The following is a 20,459-nucleotide window of genomic DNA, read 5'->3' on the forward strand; positions in this document are numbered from 1 at the left end:
TGCTTGATCTGTGTGAGAACTACTTTCTGCTGCGGATGAATCTGGGTCTGTAGATGGTTCTGGTCCTGATGTGTTTGAATCTTTTCCTCTGTGTGGGTCTGGAGACTGGAGGAACAACATGTCTCTGATCCTGGACTGACCCTCTCTGTCCCTCAGTTCACCATCTGTCGGATCCCACGGAGCCGGGAAGTCCATCAGTCCTGGACCTCGTCTGTGGTCAGCACCCTGAAGGCCCTGAGGTTCTCCCTCCCCCTGGTCTTCAGACTCAGGCCTGACATGGTGAGTGAGACCAGACCAGTCTGCTGTTAGATCTGCACCCTCACTGACACAGTCACAGTCCTGCAGAGTCCTGCAGAGTCCTGCAGAGACCTACAAAGTCCTGCAGAGTCTTACAGAGTGCTACAGAGTCCTGCAGAAGACTACAGAGTCCAGTAGAGTCCTGCAGAGTCCTACAGAGTCCTGCAGAGTGCTACAGAGCCCTGCAGATTCCTGCAGAGTCCTACAGAGTCCTGCAGAGAACTACAAAGTCCTGCAGAGTCTTACAGAGTACTACAGAGTCCTGCAGAGAACTACAAAATCCTGCAGAGTCTTACAGAGTACTACAGAGTCCTGCAGAGAACTACAAAATCCTGCAGAGTCTTACAGAGTACAGCAGAGTCCTGCAGAGTCCTACAGAGTCCTGCAGAGTCCTACAGAGTCCTGCAGAGTCCTGCAGAGTCCTACAGAGTCCTACAAAGTCCTGCAGAGTCTTACAGAGTACTACAGTGTACTACAGTATACTGCAGAGTCCTACAGAGTCCTGCAGAGTCTTACAGAGTACTACAGTGTACTACAGTATACTGCAGAGTCCTACAGAGTCCTGCAGAGTCTTGCAGAGAACTACAAAGTCCTGCAGAGTACTACAGAGTCCTGCAGAGTCTCGCAGAGAACTACAGAGTCCTGCAGAGAACTACAGAGTCCTGCAGAGTCCTGCAGAGTACTACAGAGTCCTACAGAGTCTTACAGAGTACTACAGAGTCCTACAGAGTCTTACAGAGTCCTGCAGAGTCCTGCAGAGAACTACAAAGTCTTGCAGAGTCCTACAGAATCCTACAGAGTCCTATAGAGTACTACAGAGCCCCTCCCTCCTGCAGCCACACGCAGATAATCCACTGATATAAACAGAAAAACTTCCTCATACAAACATAACGATGTTACATAACGAGATCATGCTCTTTGAGTTACAAGCCTCTGTCTCATTCATGGACACATTCTGACGCAGGAAATGTGATCAGTGCAGAACCACAGTCATTATTCCAGTCGCAGCTGAGACCTGGAGTCAGGCTGCTGGAGCTGGATGTAGAAGACAGATGGAAGATACACTGAGTGACAGTCTGGAGACAACTTGTCCAGAGAAGACCAGGTGTGTTCATCAGCTGCAGTTTGTAGGTTCACACAGAGCTGCTGTGTGGACACATGTTGGACAGCTGTTTCTGTCCACCTCCTCACTGTCTCTATAGATTTAACCCTAAACCTTTACTCACCAATCTGCTCTCAGTAATCCATCATGATGAAAGAAAATATGTTTTTGCAAATTTTAGTAAATCTATTAAAAGTCAAAACTGAAATCTTTCATTAACTCAATCTGTCCTCAGACTCTTCAGTGTCTCTGATCTGAGATCAGCTGCTTCCTGTTTCCTTTAATTATAACTGAGATGAGTCTACAACTTGATGGGAGTTCACCTGTGGTAAACACACCTGATTGGACAGTTAGGAAAGACACACACCTGAGTGTATGATGTCACACGGTTCACCTGCAGGTCAGGAGCTGACTAACTCAGATAAAGATATTGAACATGTAACAGAGAGAAAAGCATCAGAGAGTCTCTTTGTCTGTTAGATGTTTGTAGTGTTAGTGACATTACATGATTGTTGTTGTTGTTGTTGTTGTTGTTGTTGTTATATCTATGGTGTTGTGCTGACGCTGTATGAACCTGCTCCACATGAGCTTCATGTTCACAAAGTGTCTCACAGTGAAAATCAAACCAGTCTGTTCACATGTACACAGAGCTGAGCTAAGGTTCAGTGGAGACACACACACACACACACACACACACACACACACACACACACACACACACACACACACACACCAGCTGTCTCAGGTGTTTGTGTTGAGCAGACAGACAGACTCAGAGACGACATGTCAGACAGATTATTAATGATAATGAATGTTCTCTTCTCATTAAAAAAAGAGAACAGCTGTGAGAACAAACACATTCACTCTAGAGAAACAGGAAGTGTCTTTTCTTCTTTAAACTCCATTTCACACATTAAAAGTGTAATTGAAGTGATCAGACGTGATACTGTATTACTGATCTCCAGTCAGTGTGTTACTGATCTCCAGTCAGTGTGTTACTGATCTACTGTGTTACTGATCTACAGTCAGTGTGTTACTGATCTACAGTCAGTGTGTTACTGATCTACAGTCAGTGTGTTACTGATCTACAGGCAGTGTGTTACTGATCTACACTGTTACTGATCTACTGTGTTACTGATCTACACTGTTACTGATCTACAGTCAGTGTGTTACTGATCTACTGTGTTACTGATCTAACTGGTCTCAGTGCAGCTGCTGAGTGTCCGGCCAATCAGAGCTGCTGTTTAATATAATATATATAAACGCTTCCGACAGGTAACTGATAAATGAAGATAACGATTAAAGATAATAATGATTGATAGGAGCAATAATCTTTCCAATGGATCAATAACAGTCTACCCAGAACAGCTGAGTGTGATCAGACGGTCCATGTGTCCTGTTCAGAGTTGGTCCCCTGAAGGTCGGTCGTGTTGAAATGGTTTTAAACAAAGTTTAGTTTTGATCGAGAAATTCAAAGTAGTTTAAAGGACTTTGATAATAACTATAATATACACACAGAAACACACATATTCAACCCTCCCCCCCCCCCAACCAGAGGGACTACCTGTAAAATAGATCATCATCATCATCATCATCATCATCATCATCATCACACACACAGAGATTAAACAGATACTGACTCTGTGTGTGTGTGTGTGTGTGTGTGTGTGTGTGTGTGTGTGTGTGTGTGTGTGTGTGTGTTTCAGGTGCTGTGTAATGGCCCTGGGACTTGCGTTCCCCTGTGTGTGGCGGGACTGCTGCTTGGAATTCTGGGAATGAAGAAAGTCCTGATTGTGTATGTGGAGAGTATCTGCCGGGTCCAGACTCTGTCCCTGACGGGGAGGATCCTGTACCTGGTCTCAGACTACTTCTTTGTGCAGTGGTCCTCTCTGAGGGACAAATACCCCCGCTCCATTTTCCTGGGAAGAATCGTGTGAAAACATCGGTTACATCTTATGAAAACATGAGTCTGCTGTATGAATGTGAATAAATAAATCTATTTTTATTGTCTGAGCATGAATCTTTCTGAGGTCTGACAGTTCACCTGCTGCTACACAGGAAAACATTCACCTTCCTTCTTTAATGGGATCACGACTCACTCTGCTCAGAGCCAAAGCTTTAAACGGTGACACACAGACTCGCTCTTTAAAAAAACTACTGCTCAACAATCAACATGGCCGCAAGCAACATCCAGATCACAGGTCAAAGGTCAAATGTGTTGCAACAACAGACAGTGATGAAGACGCCTTGGACTATAGATCATATTCTACAGGATCTCCTAAAGCAACATGACACAAACTAGTGAAAAGGTGGAATGACTAATCCAAGTATACATTTTATATTATATAATACATATATATATATATATATATATATATACACATATACAGTATATATGATATATAACAATAATCTATATAAATAAGGGTTTTCTCTCCTTCCTCATGGAGACAGATCTGTGTCGCCCTGATTGTTCATTACTGAAGTTTTTGCTTGAAAAAACATGTTTTGTCTTAAATGTTTGGTGTGTCAGGACCATTGTCAGCGCTGTTTGTCTTTCTTTGTGCCCTGGTTCCTGTTCCTGGACAGAGCTGTGGACAGGAAGAGCTCCGAGACAGGCTGTTAAACCAAACCCCAGAGGAGGAGGAGCAGGAGGAGGAGCAGGAGGAGGGGCAGTAGGAGCAGGAGGAGCAGGAGGAGGGGCAGGAGGAGGAGCAGGAGGAGGAGCAGGAGGAGGGGCAGGAGGAGGGGCAGGAGGGGGGGCAGGAGGAGCAGCAGCAGCAGCAGCCTCACATCTGGAGTTGTTTATAGACTCACTGAGCTGCAGCTGATCACATGATCAGAGGAGGGACCATCACCTCAGTGTCAGTCTGGTCCTCACTTCATCAGTGATGGAGTCACACTGAACTGACTGTGACACAACACAGATTTAACCCTCTGGTGTCCATTGTGATGATTTCTTTATACATTAATGTGTCTTTGTGCAGCAGCTGCTGAACCGTCCTTGCCCACATGCCTTGTTTCCTTTTCTCAGCACAAACTCCACTGGAACTCTGACAAATATAATACAGTCTATTTACAATCAAAGGGGTTTTATTTTGGGGCCTTTTTCACTAAAATTATAAAACAATGGAAATCATGGAAAATATGAACAATTCAAACTGTGTGTGATCGTGTGTGAAAGTCACACATCAGCACGTTGAACTGATTTCCTCAGCTGGTCTTGACATGTAAAGTTATGTAACTGTGAATAAACCAGCGGCCACAGACGGACTCCAGAGGTTAAACTGACTGTATGGAGGCAGGTGAGTGATGGACGCTCAGACAGCTGCTGCTACAGAGCTGATGATGTTTGAACCCTCCCCATACTGTTGTATAAGTGTGTCCTTATGACCGTCTCATCCCACAGTCACAGTCTGATTCACCAGAGACAGAGTCTGTCTTCAACAAGTTTCATCACATTACAAAACCTGAAGCCTCAAAGTCCACAGCTCCATCCCCGAGTCACAGCTCCTCCTCCGAGAACAGCTCCTCCTCCGAGTCACAGCTCCATCCCCGAGTCACAGCTCCTCCTCCGAGAACAGCTCCATCCCCGAGTCACAGCTCCATCCCCGAGTCACAGCTCCTCCTCCGAGTAACAGCTCCTCCTCCGAGAACAGCTCCTCCTCCGAGAACAGCTCCATCCCCGAGTCACAGCTCCATCCCCGAGTCACAGCTCCTCCTCCGAGAACAGCTCCTCCTCCGAGTCACAGCTCCATCCCCGAGTCACAGCTCCATCCCCGAGTCACAGCTCCTCCTCCGAGAACAGCTCCTCCTCCGAGAACAGCTCCTCCTCCGAGTCACAGCTCCATCCCCGAGTCACAGCTCCTCCTCCGAGAACAGCTCCTCTGCTCAGGTGTAACATGTATTTACTATATATGATATATAATAAGAGTGGCTGCTGTTCTGAGAGTTTACTGAGTTCAACTATTGGGGCTGCTAAAAGTAAAAGTCTCCAAGTGTAGAGGAGTAAAAGTCTTAAAGTAAAGAGGAGTAAAGTCTCTAAGTGTAGAGGAGTAAAGAGGAGTAAAGTCTCTAAGTGTAGAGGAGTAAAGAGGAGTAAAGAGGAAGTGTAGAGGAGTAAAGAGGAGTAAAGTCTTTCTCTAAGTGTAGAGGAGTAAAGAGGAGTAAAGTCTAATAGAGGAGTAAAGAGGAGTAAAGAGGAGTAAAGTCTCTAAGTGTAGAGGAGTAAAGAGTAAAGAGGAGTAAAGAGTAAAGAGGAGTAAAGAGTAAAGAGGAGTAAAGAGTAAAGAGGAGTAAAGAGGAGTAAAGAGTAAAGAGGAGTAAAGAGTAAAGAGGAGTAAACATTGCAGGAAAGGCAGTAAAGGTTGCTGTAGTCTCTGATCCAGCACCAGAACCCCCATCATCTCTGAGGAGGACCTAACTCTGAACTCCTCTCTGACCAGGAGTGTGACCCGCCCTGAAGAGAGGAGCATCGAGGGGGCGTGGCCACAGACACGGAGGTCGCTCTGATTGGCTGCTGGGGCTGTTTTTCTGCAGCCTGAGTCTCCAGCAGGGTCCGTGCTGCTCTTCACTGTGAACGGTCTCGGATCATCTCCCCGGGTCTGGGTCTGTTCAGGGACCCGAAGCAGCTGCCGATCGACGGGACTTTTCTCCACCAGACTACGAGGATCTAAGTTTGTGTTTACGCGCGAAACCAAGACCATGACTCATTTTAATAAAGGACCCGCGTACGGATTATCAGCTGAAGTCCGCAGCAAAGTAAGTGACTTAAGAGTTAACAAAGAGTTCTCACACACACACACACACACACACACACACACACACACACACACACACACACACACACAGTCCGTTACCTCCCGTTCTTCAGACGAACTTTACCGTCTGCGCTCGGGCTGCACGAGCTCTCCGAAGTTTTCCGAACTTGTTTAGTTGGTGTCCCGAGCTCGGCGGTGTCCGGAGTCCTGAACGAGGCTCCGTGTCTTTAACTTGACTCCAACAAAGGCAGGAGACAGGAATGTGACCCACATCACACTGCGAGGTTTCCCGCTGGATGGAGGCCTGCCCGCAGGACCACATAGAACCAGAACTCTATAGAGTCCAGGACCAGGTCTACATACCCTCTGCAGATCAGTACCCGGGTCTGAGGTGGACCCAGACTGTCCTCAGAGACTCTGCGTGTTTTCACATGCAGTTCAGCTGGTAGAGACCGAGAGTAATTCACTGATTGAACCTGATACAGCTGCTTTGTCTGTCTCTGTGCCTGTCTGTCTCTGTGCCTGTTTGTCTCTGTGCCTGTCTGTCTCTGTGCCTGTCTGTCTCTGTGCCTGTTTGTCTCTGTGCCTGTTTGTCTCTGTGCCTGTTTGTCTCTGTGCCTGTCTGTCTCTGTGCCTGTCTGTCTCTGTGCCTGTCTGTCTCTGTGTCTGTCAGTGTCTCTCTGTTTATCAGTGTCTCTCTCTGCGTCTCAATGTCTCTCTGCGTCTCAGTGTCTGTCTGTGTCTCAGTGTCTCTTCTCGTCTCAATGTCTCTCTGTCTGACTGTCTCTGTCTCAGTGTCTCTCTGTGTCTCAGTGTCTCTATGTCTCAATGACTCTCTGCGTCCTAGTGTCTCTCTGTGTCTCTGTCAATGTCTCTCTGCGTCTCAGTGTCTTTCTGTGTCTCAGTGTCTCTGTCAGTGCCTCTCTGTGTCTCTATCTGTCTCTCTGTCAGTGCCTCTTTGTGTCTGTCTCAGTGTCCCTGTCTGTCTCTGTGTCTGTCACAGTGTCTCAGTCTGTTTCTGTGTCTCTTTGTCTGTCGGTGTCTCTCTGTGTCTCTATGTCTGTCTGTCTCTGTCAGTGTCTCAGTGTCTCTTTGTCTGTCAGTGTCTCTATGTCTGTCTGTCAGTGTCTCAGTGTCTCTATGTCTATTTCTGTGTCTCTCTGTATCTGTCAGTGCCTCTCTGTTTCTGTCAGTGCCTCTGTGTCTCTGTGTCACTCTCTGCGTCTCAGTGTCTCTCTGCATGTCAGTGTTTCTCAGTGTCTTAGTATCTCTCTCTGTGTCTCAGTGTCTCTGTCTGTCTGTCTCTTTATCTCTGTCTGAGTTTCTCTCTGCGTCTCAGTGTCTCCTTGTCTCCCCGAGTGTCTGTCAGTGTCTCTCTGTGTCTCTGTCTGTCTCTCTGTGTCTCTGTCAGTGTCTCCTTGTCTCCCCGAGTGTCTGTCAGTGTCTGTCTGTCAGTGACTCTGTGTCTCTCTCTGTCTGTCTCTCAGTGTCTCTCAGTGTCTCTGTGTCAGTCAGTGTCTCTGTGTCTCAGTTTCTCTGTCAGTGTCTCTCAGTGTCTCTGTGTCAGTCAGTGTCTCTGTGTCTCAGTTTCTCTGTCAGTGTCTCTGTGTCTCTGTCAGTGTCTCTCTGTGTCTGTCTGTCTCTGTCAGTGTCTCTCAGTGTCTGTCAGTGCCTCTGTGTCTGTCTCTGTGTCTGTCTGTCTCTGTCAGTGTCTCTGTATCTGTCAGTGCCTCTCTGTTTCTGTCAGTGTCTCTCAGTGTCTCTGTATCTGTCAGTGTCTCAGTGTCTCTCTGTCAGAGCCTCACTGTGTCTGTCAGTGTCTCTCTGTGTCTCTCTCTGCGTGTCAGTGTCTCTCTGCGTGTCAGTGTCTCTATGTGTCTCAGTGTCTTAGTGTCTCCCTCTGTGTCTCAGTGTATCTGTCTGTCTGTCTCTTTGTCTCTGTCTGAGTGTCTCTCTGCGTCTCAGTCCGTCTTTCTCTATCGCTGTCAGTGTCTCTTTGTGTCTCTGTCAGTGTCTCTGTGTCTCTGTCTGTCTCTCTCTCAGTGTCTCTGTCAGTGTTTCTCTGTCTCTCTCTCTCTCTCTCTCTCCGTCTCTCAGTGTCAGTCAGTGTCTCTGTGTCTCAGTTTCTCTGTCAGTGTCTCTCTGTGTCTCTGTCTGTCTCTGTCAGTGTCTCTCTGTATCTCAGTGTCTTTGCCAGTGCCTCTCTGTCTCTCTCTGTCTGTCTCTGTCTTTCTCTCAGTTTCTCTGTCAGTGTCTCTCTGTGTCTCTGTCTGTCTCTGTCAGTGTGTCTCTGTGTCTCAGTGTCTCTCTGTGTCTGTCTTGCCACGTAGCAGTTTGATGACAGGAGCTCAGTGTTCCAGCTGCTCAGGGACAGTCGGTGTAATGAGTGAGAGACAGTGAGGGGGACAGAAGTGTTGGACTGCTACATGTCTGAAGGATGACATCATCGCTGTGCAGGCAAAGCCTCCATCAGGTTCACATCAGCTACATGTCGTCTGGTCTATGAAGAGATATGAAGTGAAGATTATAAGGTGAAACTTTGATGCTTCAGTCATAAAGAACAGTCGGTTCGTCTCTGTGATCCTCTGAACGTGGACGATGTCATTCACAGTTTCAGGACAGAGCGTGAAGCTAACGTGTTGCAGAGTTTCTAGCTGCTGCTGATTCTCCAGTCAGACTTTTACATGTTTAATGTCATTAAAACTGTCACTAACAAAAACAACACAACTGATTATATCCTACAATTATCTACAAATATACAGATAACCCTAACCCAGTCTGAAAAGAGACGACAACAACAACAACAACAACAACAACAACAACAACAACAACAACAACAAGCTACAGGCAGTCAAACAAAGAAAATTAGCTGGAAATGAGAAGAGCTCTGGATTGATTTCATCACTGAACCTTTGATGTAAACAAATTTATATCTGAGTGAAGGTGATTTCAGTTGGTGATGTGTTCACTGTCTTCATGGAGAAAGCTGATCATCCTATTAGATCTATGATGTTAGTTAGCATTCACCACATTAGACTACACAGGACATTAAAGTGATGAGGTTCATGTGAAGGGAACTGAAGAAGACCATAACAGTTTTACATGCTGTCAGTCATTAATCACTGACGTTCACTGTTTTATAACATTAAAACAGCTGATTCTGTTTCACACTGTAGAGTCGATCCAGTACTGACACTAGTATCAGAAATACCTCTGATACTGACTCATGTACTGGATCAGGTATCAGCCAATAAGCGAGCGCTCTGATCTGACTCCATGTTATTTATTAATAAAGTTTTTAGTTTCCCTCTATGATAAAGCAGCAGTTTTCAAATCACTTCTTCTTCTCTGATCTAAAACAGTAGCCTACACCCGAATTACTGTGCAGCCACTGGCAGTTACAGTTTTTGAGCAGAGAAGAAGACGTTACATGTCACAGTGTCCCACCAGTAAAGTCATCATGTGCAGTATGTCAGGCTTTGATATGGGGGGGGGGGGGGGGGGGGGCTCTGTGTCAGGAGCTGGGATTACAGATTATTTATTCATAGATTTATTATTTATGAATCAAAGTCAGATCAGATGATTAAAGATTCTGTGGTGTTTCCTGAGTCATGCAACAATGACATCATCACATCACATCCACACAGGGTCAGTAGTTCACAGCTGTTTATTTTATTTGATGTATTGGTATTGGATTAGTATCAGCTGATACAGGTTCAGGTATCAGAGCGTCTCAACACTGTGTGTGAACTGTGTTCCCTTCATCTGCTGAAGTTCAGTGAAGCCGATTTCTCTGGCCCCTCCCACCCATGACGTCATAGACATGGCTCAGAGGTATGTTTCTACGGTAGCAGCTGCTGTGCTAGTGTCTGACTGTAGCTCCAGTGTTAGTGTTAGCATTAGCCAGCCTGATAACTATCGTCAGACAAACAATATTGTACATGAAGAAGATGAATTCTTCATCATTAGTAGTAAACACACGAGCACGCCGACACCTGTGTCATACAGTACACACTAACACAACAGTAACACACCCACCGACACACACTAGCGCCTCTAGTGGTGGAGCTGTTAGCTGTTAGCTGTTAGCTCTGCTGAGCTCAGGTCCCACACAGTGACTGTCAGGGATAATATGTGTGATTGTAGAGAGTCAGTGTGGTTAAACACATGGTCATAGCACATCAGCTCGCAGCTCTCTGATATTTAACATCAGGACTGGACCAGAGACTCAGACTGGAGCAGACACACATGAGTTTGTGGTTGACCCATTAAAATCTGAAGCATGTGTAAGGTCACTGTGGAAAATATTCCCCCAACAGGAAGTGACTCATCTGAACTTTGAGGAGTGGAGCTGCCATTTTGAGAGGTTGACTCTTTGCTATGTGAACACAGATCAGAGGACGTTGTCTTTGTTTGGTGTAGATAGTGAGGCCACTGTCCTGAGCCTGGACGTCTCTGTCCACAGGATCAAGGTTCATGTTGTGCTGTGACGCTGGTGTCAGTTATATTGAGACATATTTGGTACAAACCACTGCTTCCTCACAGTGGAGTTTCCTTGGCTTTATCTCATTTTACAGTCTCTGCTATAATTCCTACAACTCTTTCTTTGTAAACAGGTGGTTTATTTAACCAATCAGCTTCCAAACACTGTCTGTCAAAGTCACTGAGGATCAGTATCAGTCGGATCAGTTTCAGCTGAAATCAACCTGATCACATGTCAGAAGTGTGAGGATCGAAACCCAGATCCAAGACGCCAAGAACCAAGTACCTGAAAAAACGATTTAATTTTGGTTCTGCTTATCGTCTCCTACACATCTACAGGGACGTACATATCTGCCGGGACCTGTGCTGTTATTTTCTTCTTAAAATGCCTCAATTCAACAGTTTAATCTCTTTACATTTGCTTGTCGTGACAGAAAATCACCTGTGGACCAGGTGTGTGTGTTCACAGTGTGTGACGTCCCTCACTAGTAAAATACAGGACAAACAAAGATGCATGTGTTTGTCACCAGACACTAAAGTAAGACAGCAGTTAATGAAATGAACTGCTCTACACTGATCTGTATGTTCTATATTTTAATGCACGTCTGTAAATGTTTTATTGTAAATACTCTTTACTTTGTGAATGTTTGATTAACGTTTAAAAGGATTTTAGTTTTTTAAACATCTGATCTCTTTAACCATTTTGGAAAAGAAATAGAGTATCAATAAGAACCTGAATCAATAATCAGAGTCAGAATTGATAAATTCAAACGATACCCCACCCTACATTGATCCTTTCTTTACTCTGCTGTGTTTGTCCACTAAGCCTGCTGCTGTTGCTAAGCAGCTGTCAGCTGTGGGGGCGGGGCTCTGCAATACAGCATGTCACTGCGTAACATTATCATCAACATTATTATTATGATTATCATTAACAGTAACATCTGTGATCTGAATGAAACGTGTCGTCAGGTTCGGCAGTCTGCACTCGACCAAAGAGGCTCCATTCCTCTGTCCAATCAGAGAGGACTGAGGTGATTAACTGATCACATCAGGTTCAGGAGTCACCCAGTTTATCAATATCAAATCAATAATCTAAGATGATTATATTGGTAGTATTGAAACAGACCCTCAGCACTCAGATCAAGCAGCTTGTGTAAAATCCGATGTTCAGCTTCTGCTGCTGTAGGTTTTACTGTGAACACTCAGTGGTCAGTTTATTAGGAACACAGTCCAGTGATAACTCCTCCTCTAACGTTCAATTGTATTGGAGAGGAGACACTGAATCTCAGAACATCGTCTCTGCACCACAGCAGATGAAGGTGAAACTGCTCATTAGGATTTTAATTATGTACTAAAGACTGTGACGTTAACGAGGTTCGCATTCTGTAACTCGTTAAGTAACTGTTACTCCATGTAACTAAACTGGAACATCTACATCTTTACATTCATTACTATGATTACGTTTCATGATGATTGATAAACACTCCTGGTGAAGTTCATGTGATGTGATAGAAAGCTCCAGTTTGTTTAAATCTGTTTTCTGTGGTTTCCACAGATGAGACTGAAGCTCAGTGTGTTGATGAGAGAACTGGGCAGTGTCTCTGATTGGACGGTTTGAGGTGTGAAACTGATCTCAGATCAGCCTCAGTGTGTTCAGTGATGTCTCCTGTCGTCTGTCACTCTCAGAGTCCTCTAGCTGGTTGAGTTTTGTCCTTTGTCCTGTGATGTGTCCACAGTGAAGTGTGAGGACCAAATTGTACTGGACCGGTCCTGTGTGTCCACTGTAGACCTCTGGTAACCCCTCCATACACAGAACCACAGATGCTCAGACCTTCAACAGAATCCTCTGAGATTCACTTTGAGTTTTCAGGTTCAACAATAATGTGAATGTGCAGAGTCCTGCCCCCTCCTCAGTCTGAGCTCAGTTCAGTAACTGCAGCTCTGAACAAAAGGAGGACAGGCAGGGGCCCATCTGTGCTCCATTGCATAATGTGTGATCAGTAGTCCAGCTCCTCTCTGAGCTACAGACTCCACATTCCTCACATTCTTCAGCTCCAAGCCCCCGACGAGGACCAGCTCTGAAGCTCACTGTGCTCAGGGAGCATCACAGCGTCTCTCAGGCTGATAACACACGTGTGTCAGCTGCAGCTCCAGCTTCATAGTAACAAGACCAGGTCAGAACCAGGTCTACGTCTGGACCACTAAGATCCTGGTTTTATAAAATCATATCAGTTAAAGACTGAGCTGAGATCTCAGCTGGATTCACTGTAACACAATCAGAGAGAGAGTCAGAGGCTCAGTCAGAACAGAGAGGTGAGTCTGTGGAGGGAAATCCAACACTGGAGACTCACTGAGGTTTGACACCAGGCGCTGTGTAAACAGAATCTGAAAAATCAGTAAATCAGGTGACCGAGGGGCCAAGATGGCTGCACTGCTCCCGCCAAGTCTGTCTGAGAGAGCAAGAACCAATCAGGAAACTCCAACACTCCAGTGTCAGGCTGCGTCCACACTGGTTTTAAAACGTCAGATATGATCTCCATCCACGTTAACACACCTGAAAACACACATCACATGACCATTCACTACACTGAGCATGTGCAAGCCGGTTGTAAACAGGAAGTAGATTGTCTCCTCTGCAGTTGTAGCATTCAAACAGAGAATGTAAGTGAACAACAGCTGCAAAGACAACAAGGTCAGTGACACTGTCATTCATCATCATGTTGTATTCACCACTGGTAGTCCAGGCTGATGACAGCCAATCAGGAGAGGCCGTGGCTGTGACCTCATCGTTCACAAAGCTCTTAGTTTCTGTCCAGATGATGACACATCCCCAGAGTTTTCAAAATAAAACACAACCCCAGAGTTTTCAAAATAAAACACAACCCCAGTGTACAGGTGTGTTTGTGTAGAGGAACATGGCTCTCCCTCTGCTCTGGAGGTATGTAGCCCATCCAGCTCAGTCAGGCTGAGACGCTGTTGTTACGTCATGCTTCAGTGAAACAGGATGTGAATTGTGAGACTGAACCTTAACCAGGAAGATGCTTGGTGGAGATGTTCTGTGCTGGTTAGCCTTTAGCCTTTAGCCTCCATGCTTCACCTGCAGGTGGCGTGCTCCTCTGGTGGTCCATGGTGATGTCACCTCACAGGGTGCTGTTGTGATATCTGACAGGAGCTGAAGTCGTTCTGTTTGAACCACCAGGAGGTTTATCAACTGCTCTCTGTAGCAGCAGACAGTCTGAGAATGTGACATGGAGAAGGGAAAGAAAAGTTGATGCTTCTCTGTCAAACATTTTTATTCCTCCACGTTGGCGTCAGTCAGAGCAGCCATTTTGCTTTCAGGTCGTCTGTTTCATTCTCGTGGACAATATATCTCCGTAACACCTCAACTGAACTTCTTCAAATTTGGCACAAACATTCACTTGGACTCAAGGATGAACTGATTAGATTTTGGTGATCCAAGGTAAAACGTTGAGGTCACAGTGACCTCATGAAACATAATTTCTGCCTTATGAACTTGATAAGTGTGTCTCAGTCAGTGACAGTATGAGCGTGTGTCAGGCCCCCGATGGCTCCTTATGCTTCTGAAGGCTCCCGATGGCTCCTGATGCTCCTGATGCTCCTGATGCTCCTGAAGGCTCCTGAAGGCCCCTGATGGCTCCTTATGCTTCTGAAGGCTCCCGATGGCTCCTGATGCTCCTGATGCTCCTGAAGGCTCCTGAAGGCCCCTGATGGCTCCTTATGCTCCTGAAGGCTCTTGAAGACCCCTGATGGCTCCTGGTACTCCTGATGCTCCTGAAGGCCCCTGGTGGCTCCTGAAGGCCCCTGATGGCTCCTGAAGGCTCCTGAAGGCCCCTGATGGCTCCTGGTACTCCTGAAGGCTCTTGAAGACCCCTGATGGCTCCTGGTACTCCTGATGCTCCTGAAGGCCCCTGGTGGCTCCTGAAGGCCCCTGATGGCTCCTGGTACTCCTGATGGCTCCTGAAGGCCCCTGATGGCTCCTGGTACTCCTGATGGCTCCTGAAGGCCCCTCTTATTGACACATTTTGCACTGACAACTCTAAACTGCCTTAAACCTCCATAAATACTCGACACAGTTCACTGCTCCACCCCCTGAGGAGACTGATTGCCTGTGAGACATTCAGGGGACACCTGGAAATTGTATCTTGTTAACAAACCAAACAGTCAGTTGTAGTGAGTAAATGAACAATTGCCGTCTCTTGTCGTCATAGCGCTGACAGCTGCTATGAAACACATGCCTGCAGTTCATCTGGTGCTAAATTAGTTAGCCACAAAGCTAGCTGATGCGATTTCTTACCAGTGGCAGACAGTTACTGAGTTACTAACACATCATTATTTTCATTCTGTCTGGATGATGTATCAGTACAGTTACAGTCAGTGGATTAGGTCCAGCTGTAAATCTCTTCTTCTATCCTGAAAGGTTGGTTGTTGTCGTCGTTTCTCTCCACAGTGTGTGTGTGTTGAGTGGTTATAGATTAATGAAGCCTGTCTGTTTGCTCACCTTGGTTCAGTGTGTGTGTGACACGAGCCAATCAGCTTCACCAACTCCTCTGAAACTACCCCTGACAGAATCTACCCCTGACAGAATCTACCCCTGACTGAAACTACCCCTGACAGAATCAACCCCTGACAGAATCTACGCCTGACAGAATCAACCCCTGACAGAATCAACCCCTGACTGAAACTACCCCTGACAGAATCTACCCGACAGAATCTACCCCTGACAGAATCTACCCCTGACAGAATCAACCCCTGACAGAATCTACCCGACAGAATCAAACCCTGACTGAAACTACCCCTGACAGAATCTACCCCTGACTGAAACTACCCCTGACAGAATCAACCCCTGACAGAATCTACGCCTGACAGAATCAACCCCTGACAGAATCTACCCCTGACTGAAACTACCCCTGACAGAATCAACCCCTGACTGAAACTACCCCTGACAGAATCAACCCCTGACAGAATCTACGCCTGACTGAAACTACCCCTGACAGAATCAACCCCTGACAGAATCTACACCTGACTGAAACTACCCCTGGTTGTTCACTGTGCTGGGCAGTAGCACTAACTCCACTAACCTATTTTCCAAATGTGTGCAGTTTTGTGCTGTCATCAGGAAATGCCTCTGGGTACAGAGATGAAGTGGGGGGGTGGGGTTGGGGGGGTTGTCTGGTTTCCAATGGTAACCTTCCAGATTTCCCTCCGAGCTCAGTTTAATGGCTCCATCAAGAGAAGTAGATCCTGTTTCAGTGGCTCAGTTCTTGGCAGAGCTGTTGCAAAGGAGAGAAAAATGTCTTCCCTCTAATCATCCAGGCTCTGTAAGCTCACACACACACACACACACACACACAGACAGACAGACACTCACACACACACACACACACACAGACACAACATCCTCTTTAACAGGGGGGTGTGAGGAGGAGGAGGGGGGGTCATGGAGGAGGTAGTTAGTAGTTATTTATAGTTTAGTTTGACATGGGTTAGTTATGGATTAGTTAGCTATAATTTAGTTAGTCATCATTTAGTTTGTTATAGTTAAGTTAGATATGGGTTAGTTAGTTATAGTTTAGGGTTAGGGTTAGTTAGATATAGTTTAGTTGATTAGAGCTGAGTCAGTAAATCAGATGATCAATCACCAAAATAAAAAAAGATAATTAATGAATCGAGTCATTTTGCAAGTAAAAATACCAAAGGAAACTAAATGTGTTTGGTTTTTGGACATTTTATCACAGTCTAAGTGATTAACTGAGACAGTAATCACAACACTAATAATAAATTAAATAATTGTTGTTTGTAGAGCTAGTTTTGATCCAAAAGGTGTTAACCACAGTAAAAGTGTGATCTGGTAAAATGCATCCGTGCAGAGCAATGTTCTTCCTCCATGTGAAATACACTGACATGTTTTTCTATTCATCTTAAACCTCATCATGTGTTCACTTCAGGAACCCTGGGATCTGTCAGTGCTGCTTGTTTCTGTTTGAAAGGACTTTCTATTCTCTCTGTTACCACAAACACTTTGGATTTTATAGTTTCATACGTGGGCTGCACACACACACACACACACATTGTGGGGCAATGTGTGTGTGTGTGTGTGTGTGTGTGTGTGTGTGTGTGTGTGTGTGTGTGTGTGTATGTGTGTGTGCTCTGACACATGTTGTTTGAAGATGTTCAGTCTGTTAGAGTCACAGTTTAGCTGCATGGACAGACTGTGGTGCAGTGATCTGCTGTTGTCATGGTAACAAATCCAGGTGCTGGTCCAGCAGCTGGTTTACACATCTGATGCTAGTGTTAGCGTCACTGTCACACTAATACGTTCTAATAACAAAGACTTACTAACAACCAGGGGAGGAATTTCACAGCCACCGCTGTGACCCCCTCCCCCTGGTCACGATGCCCAGAGAGAAATTGTACGCCCCTCTACTCCTGTAACAATGTTCTGTCTCTAACTTACAGCAGATCTCACTCAGAGATCAGGGTTTTTCCTGCATAGAAAATCGGGGGGTGGCCGCCTCCCGACAAAATTCAAGAAGACCTACTTATTTTCTCGGTACTCGGTGGATTTGACATTTGTAACTGCAATTGCAGCTGTATGCTACTACAGCAATGTAGTTAGGTCTCAGGTCTCAGGTCTCTAGTCTAGTCTCTGGTCTCTGGTCTGGTCTCAGGTCTTTGGTCTGGTCTCAGGTCTCTGGTCTGGTCTCTAGTCTCTGGTTTCTGGTCTCTGATTTGGTCTCTGCTCTGGTCTCAGGTCTCTGGTCTCAGGTGTCTGGTCTCAGGTCTCTGGTCTTAGGTCTCAGGTCTCTGGTCTTAGGTCTCAGGTGTCTGGTCTCTGGCCTCTGGTCTTTGGTCTCAGGTGTCTGGTCTCAGGTCTCTGGTCTTTGGTCTCAGGTCTCAGGTCTCTGGTTTCAGGTCTCTGGTCTCTGGTCTGGTCTCTGGTCTAGTCTCTGGTCTGGTCTCGTCTCTGGTCTGGTCTCTGGTTTCTGGTCTCAGGTGTCAGGTGTCAGGTCTCTGGTCTCAGGTCTGGTCTCTGGTCTGGTCTCTGGTCTGGTCTCAGGTCTCTGATCTGGTCTCAGGTCTCTGATCTGGTCTCAGGTGTCTGGTCTCTGGTCTGATCTCTGGTCTCTGGTCCCAGGTCTCTGGTCTGGTCTCTGGTCTCAGGTCTAGTCTCTGGTCTGGTCTCTGGTCTCAGGTCTCTGGTCTCTTGTCTCAGGTCTCTGGCCTCTGGTCTGGTCTCTGGTTTCTGGTCTCTGGTCTTGTCTCTGGTCTCAGGTGTCTGGTCTCAGGTGTCTGGTCTCAGGTGTCTGGTCTCAGGTCTCTTGTCTCAGGTCGCAGGTCTCAGGTGTCTGGTCTGGTCTCTGGTCTAGTCTCAGGTCTCAGGTCTCTGGTTTCTGGTCTCTGATCTGTTCTCAGGTGCCTGGTTTCTGGTCTCTGGTCTGGTCTCAGGTATCTGGTTTCTGGTCTGGTCTCAGGTGTCTGGTTTCTGGTCTGGTCTCAGGTGTCTGATCTCTGGTCTCTGGTCTCCGGTCTCTGGTCTGATCTCAGGTCTCTGGTCTCAGGTCTAGTCTCTGGTGTCTGGTCTGATCTCTGGTCTCCGGTCTCAGGTGTCTGGTCTCAGGTCTCTGGTTTCTGGTCTCTGGTCTGGTCTCTGGTCTGGTCTCTGATCTGGTCTCAAGTGTCTGGTCTCTGGTCTCAGGTCTCTGGTCTCCGGTCTCCAGTCTCTGGTCTCCGATCTCTGATCTGGTCTCTGGTCTCAGGTCTCTAGTCTAGTCTCTGGTCTCTGATCTGGTCTCAGGTCTCTGGCCTCTGGTCCTTGGTTTCTGGTCTCTGGTCTCTGGATTCTGGTCTCTGGTCCCTGATCTGGTCTCTGGTCTAGTCTAATGGCTCTGGTCTCTGGTCTAGTCTAATGGCTCTGGTCTCTGGTTTCCGGTCTCTGATCTGTTCTCAGGTGTCTGGTTTCTGGTCTCTGGTCTGGTCTCAGGTGTCTGGTTTCTGGTCTGGTCTCAGGTCTCAGGTGTCTGATCTCTGGTCTCTGGTCTGATCTCTGGTCTCAGGTCTCTAGTCTAGTCTCTGGTGTCTGTTGTCTGGTCTCTGGTCTGATCTCTGGTCTCTGGTCTCAGGTGTCTGGTCTAGTCTCAAGTGTCTGGTCTCTGGTATCTGGTCTGGTCTCTGGTCTCTGGTCTAGTCTCTGGTCTCTGATCTGGTCTCAAGTGTCTGGTCTCTGGTCTCCAGTCTCTGGTCACTGGTCTGGTCTCTGGTCTGATCTGAGGTCTCTGGTCTCAGGTCTCTGGTCTCTGGTCTAGTCTCAGGTCTCTGGTCTGATCTGAGGTCTCTGGTCTCAGGTCTCTAGTCTCAAGTGTCTGGTCTCTGGTATCAGGTCTCTGGTCTCAGGTCTCTGGTCTCTGGTCTCCGGTCTCCAGTCTCTGGTCTCCGATCTCTGATCTGGTCTCTGGTCTCAGGTCTCCAGTCTCTGGTCTCCGATCTCTGATCTGGTCTCTGGTCTCTGGTCTCAGGTCTCTAGTCTAGTCTCTGGTCTCTGATCTGGTCTCAGGTCTCTGGTCTAGTCTCTGGTTCCGTCCCTCTGGCCATCATCAGTTAATTAGATGAGTATCAACTGAAAGTGAACTGGAGCAGTTTTGATGGATCAACTGATTTCCTGATGAGAAAAGTAACAGCTGCACAGCTTGTACTGATCACTGATATTTGATATTTGATATTGATATTTAATGATGATGCTGTATGTGTCAGATTGCGCAGAAGTACGACCCTCAAAAGGAGGAGGAGCTTCGCTTCTGGATCGAGGAGGTCACAGGCATGTCGATAGGAGAGAACTTCCAGAAAGGTCTGAAGGACGGAGTCATCCTTTGCGAGTAAGTGTGTGTGTCTGTGTGTGTGTCTGTCTCAGTCTGAGTGTGTGTATAAGTGTATCTCTCAGTGTGTGTGTGTGTGTGTGTGTGTCTCAGTCTGAGTGTGTGTGTGTTTGTGTCTCTCTCTCTGTGTCTGTCTCAGTCTGTGTGAGTGTCTCTAACCCTGGTTGTGTCCCTCTTCTCAGACTGATCAATAAGCTTCAGCCTGGTTCAGTGAAGAAAATCAACCTGTCACAGTTGAACTGGCACAAGGTAAGACATCACCTGTCACTAGAGGTCAGAGGTCAGACCCTGATGAACTGGACCTGACTCCCCCCCTTTGTGTCTCTGCAGTTAGAAAACCTGGGGAACTTCATCAAAGCGATCCTAACCTATGGCCTGAAGCCCAACGACATCTTCGAGGCCAACGACCTGTTTGAGAACGGGAACATGACCCAGGTCCAGACCACGCTGCTCGCTCTGGCCAGCATGGTAAGTGAACGCAGCACAGAGGGTCCAAACTTGCTTCAGGTCAGACTCATACCCCCTGCTGACATGAACTATGTGGTCTCTGTCAGGCCAAGACCAAAGGGATGGACACCAAGATCGACATCGGGGTGAAGTACGCAGACAAACAGGCGCGACACTTTGACGACGAGAAGATCAAGGCTGGGCAGTGTGTCATTGGACTGCAGGTAACCAAGACCTGGTCCTGCAAGACCTGGTCCTGCAGATAAGCAAGACCTGGTCCTGCAAGACCTGGTCCTGCAGATAAGCAAGACCTGGTCCTGCAAGACCTGGTCCTGCAGATAACTAAGACCTGGTCCTGCAGGTAACCGAGACCTGGTTGTTCAGGTATTTTCCTCAGAGAGTTTATTTCTCCTGCAGTGAAACACTCATGGGACTCTCCATTACAGGCTAGGCTAGGCTAGGCTAGGCTAGGCTAGGCTA

General features: G+C 46.8%; 3 protein-coding genes across 5 annotated transcripts in view; 2 read left to right on the forward strand and 1 right to left on the reverse strand.

Annotated features, from left to right (window-relative positions):
- alg14 (ALG14 UDP-N-acetylglucosaminyltransferase subunit) overlaps positions 1-3,409 on the forward strand; it is a 6,538-nt gene extending 3,129 nt beyond the window's left edge. For both annotated transcript variants that reach the window (XM_087177766.1, XM_023420546.2), the window contains exon 4: positions 3,106-3,409. In XM_087177766.1, the coding sequence (XP_087033892.1) occupies positions 3,106-3,336 (231 nt within the window). In that variant the 3' untranslated portion in view covers positions 3,337-3,409. The remainder of the gene's footprint in view (positions 1-3,105) is intronic.
- Positions 3,410-5,940: 2,531 nt separating this feature from the next.
- The window catches only part of cnn3a (calponin 3, acidic a), a 21,278-nt gene continuing 6,759 nt past the window's right edge, over positions 5,941-20,459 (forward strand). Inside the window, exons 1-5 of one of the 2 annotated variants that reach the window (XM_023420535.2) lie at positions 5,942-6,160; positions 19,411-19,532; positions 19,715-19,781; positions 19,863-20,000; positions 20,087-20,203. In XM_023420535.2, the coding sequence (XP_023276303.1) occupies positions 6,104-6,160; positions 19,411-19,532; positions 19,715-19,781; positions 19,863-20,000; positions 20,087-20,203 (501 nt within the window). In that variant the 5' untranslated portion in view covers positions 5,942-6,103. The other variant, XM_087177762.1, reaches the window with a different exon arrangement.
- Positions 6,432-13,769, reverse strand: LOC147818313 (uncharacterized). The gene is made up of 3 exons (XM_087177767.1): positions 13,739-13,769; positions 7,422-7,603; positions 6,432-6,866 (listed from the first exon to the last, which is right to left on the reverse strand). The coding sequence occupies exons 1-3, from the start codon at positions 13,767-13,769 to the stop codon at positions 6,432-6,434; spliced, it is 648 nt and encodes a 215-aa protein (XP_087033893.1).

Source organism: Seriola lalandi, unplaced genomic scaffold, assembly GCF_002814215.2.
Source record: "Seriola lalandi dorsalis isolate HSWRI2012SDOR001 ecotype SW California unplaced genomic scaffold, Sedor1 jcf7180002054648, whole genome shotgun sequence".
Taxonomy (NCBI): Eukaryota; Metazoa; Chordata; class Actinopteri; order Carangiformes; family Carangidae; genus Seriola; species Seriola lalandi.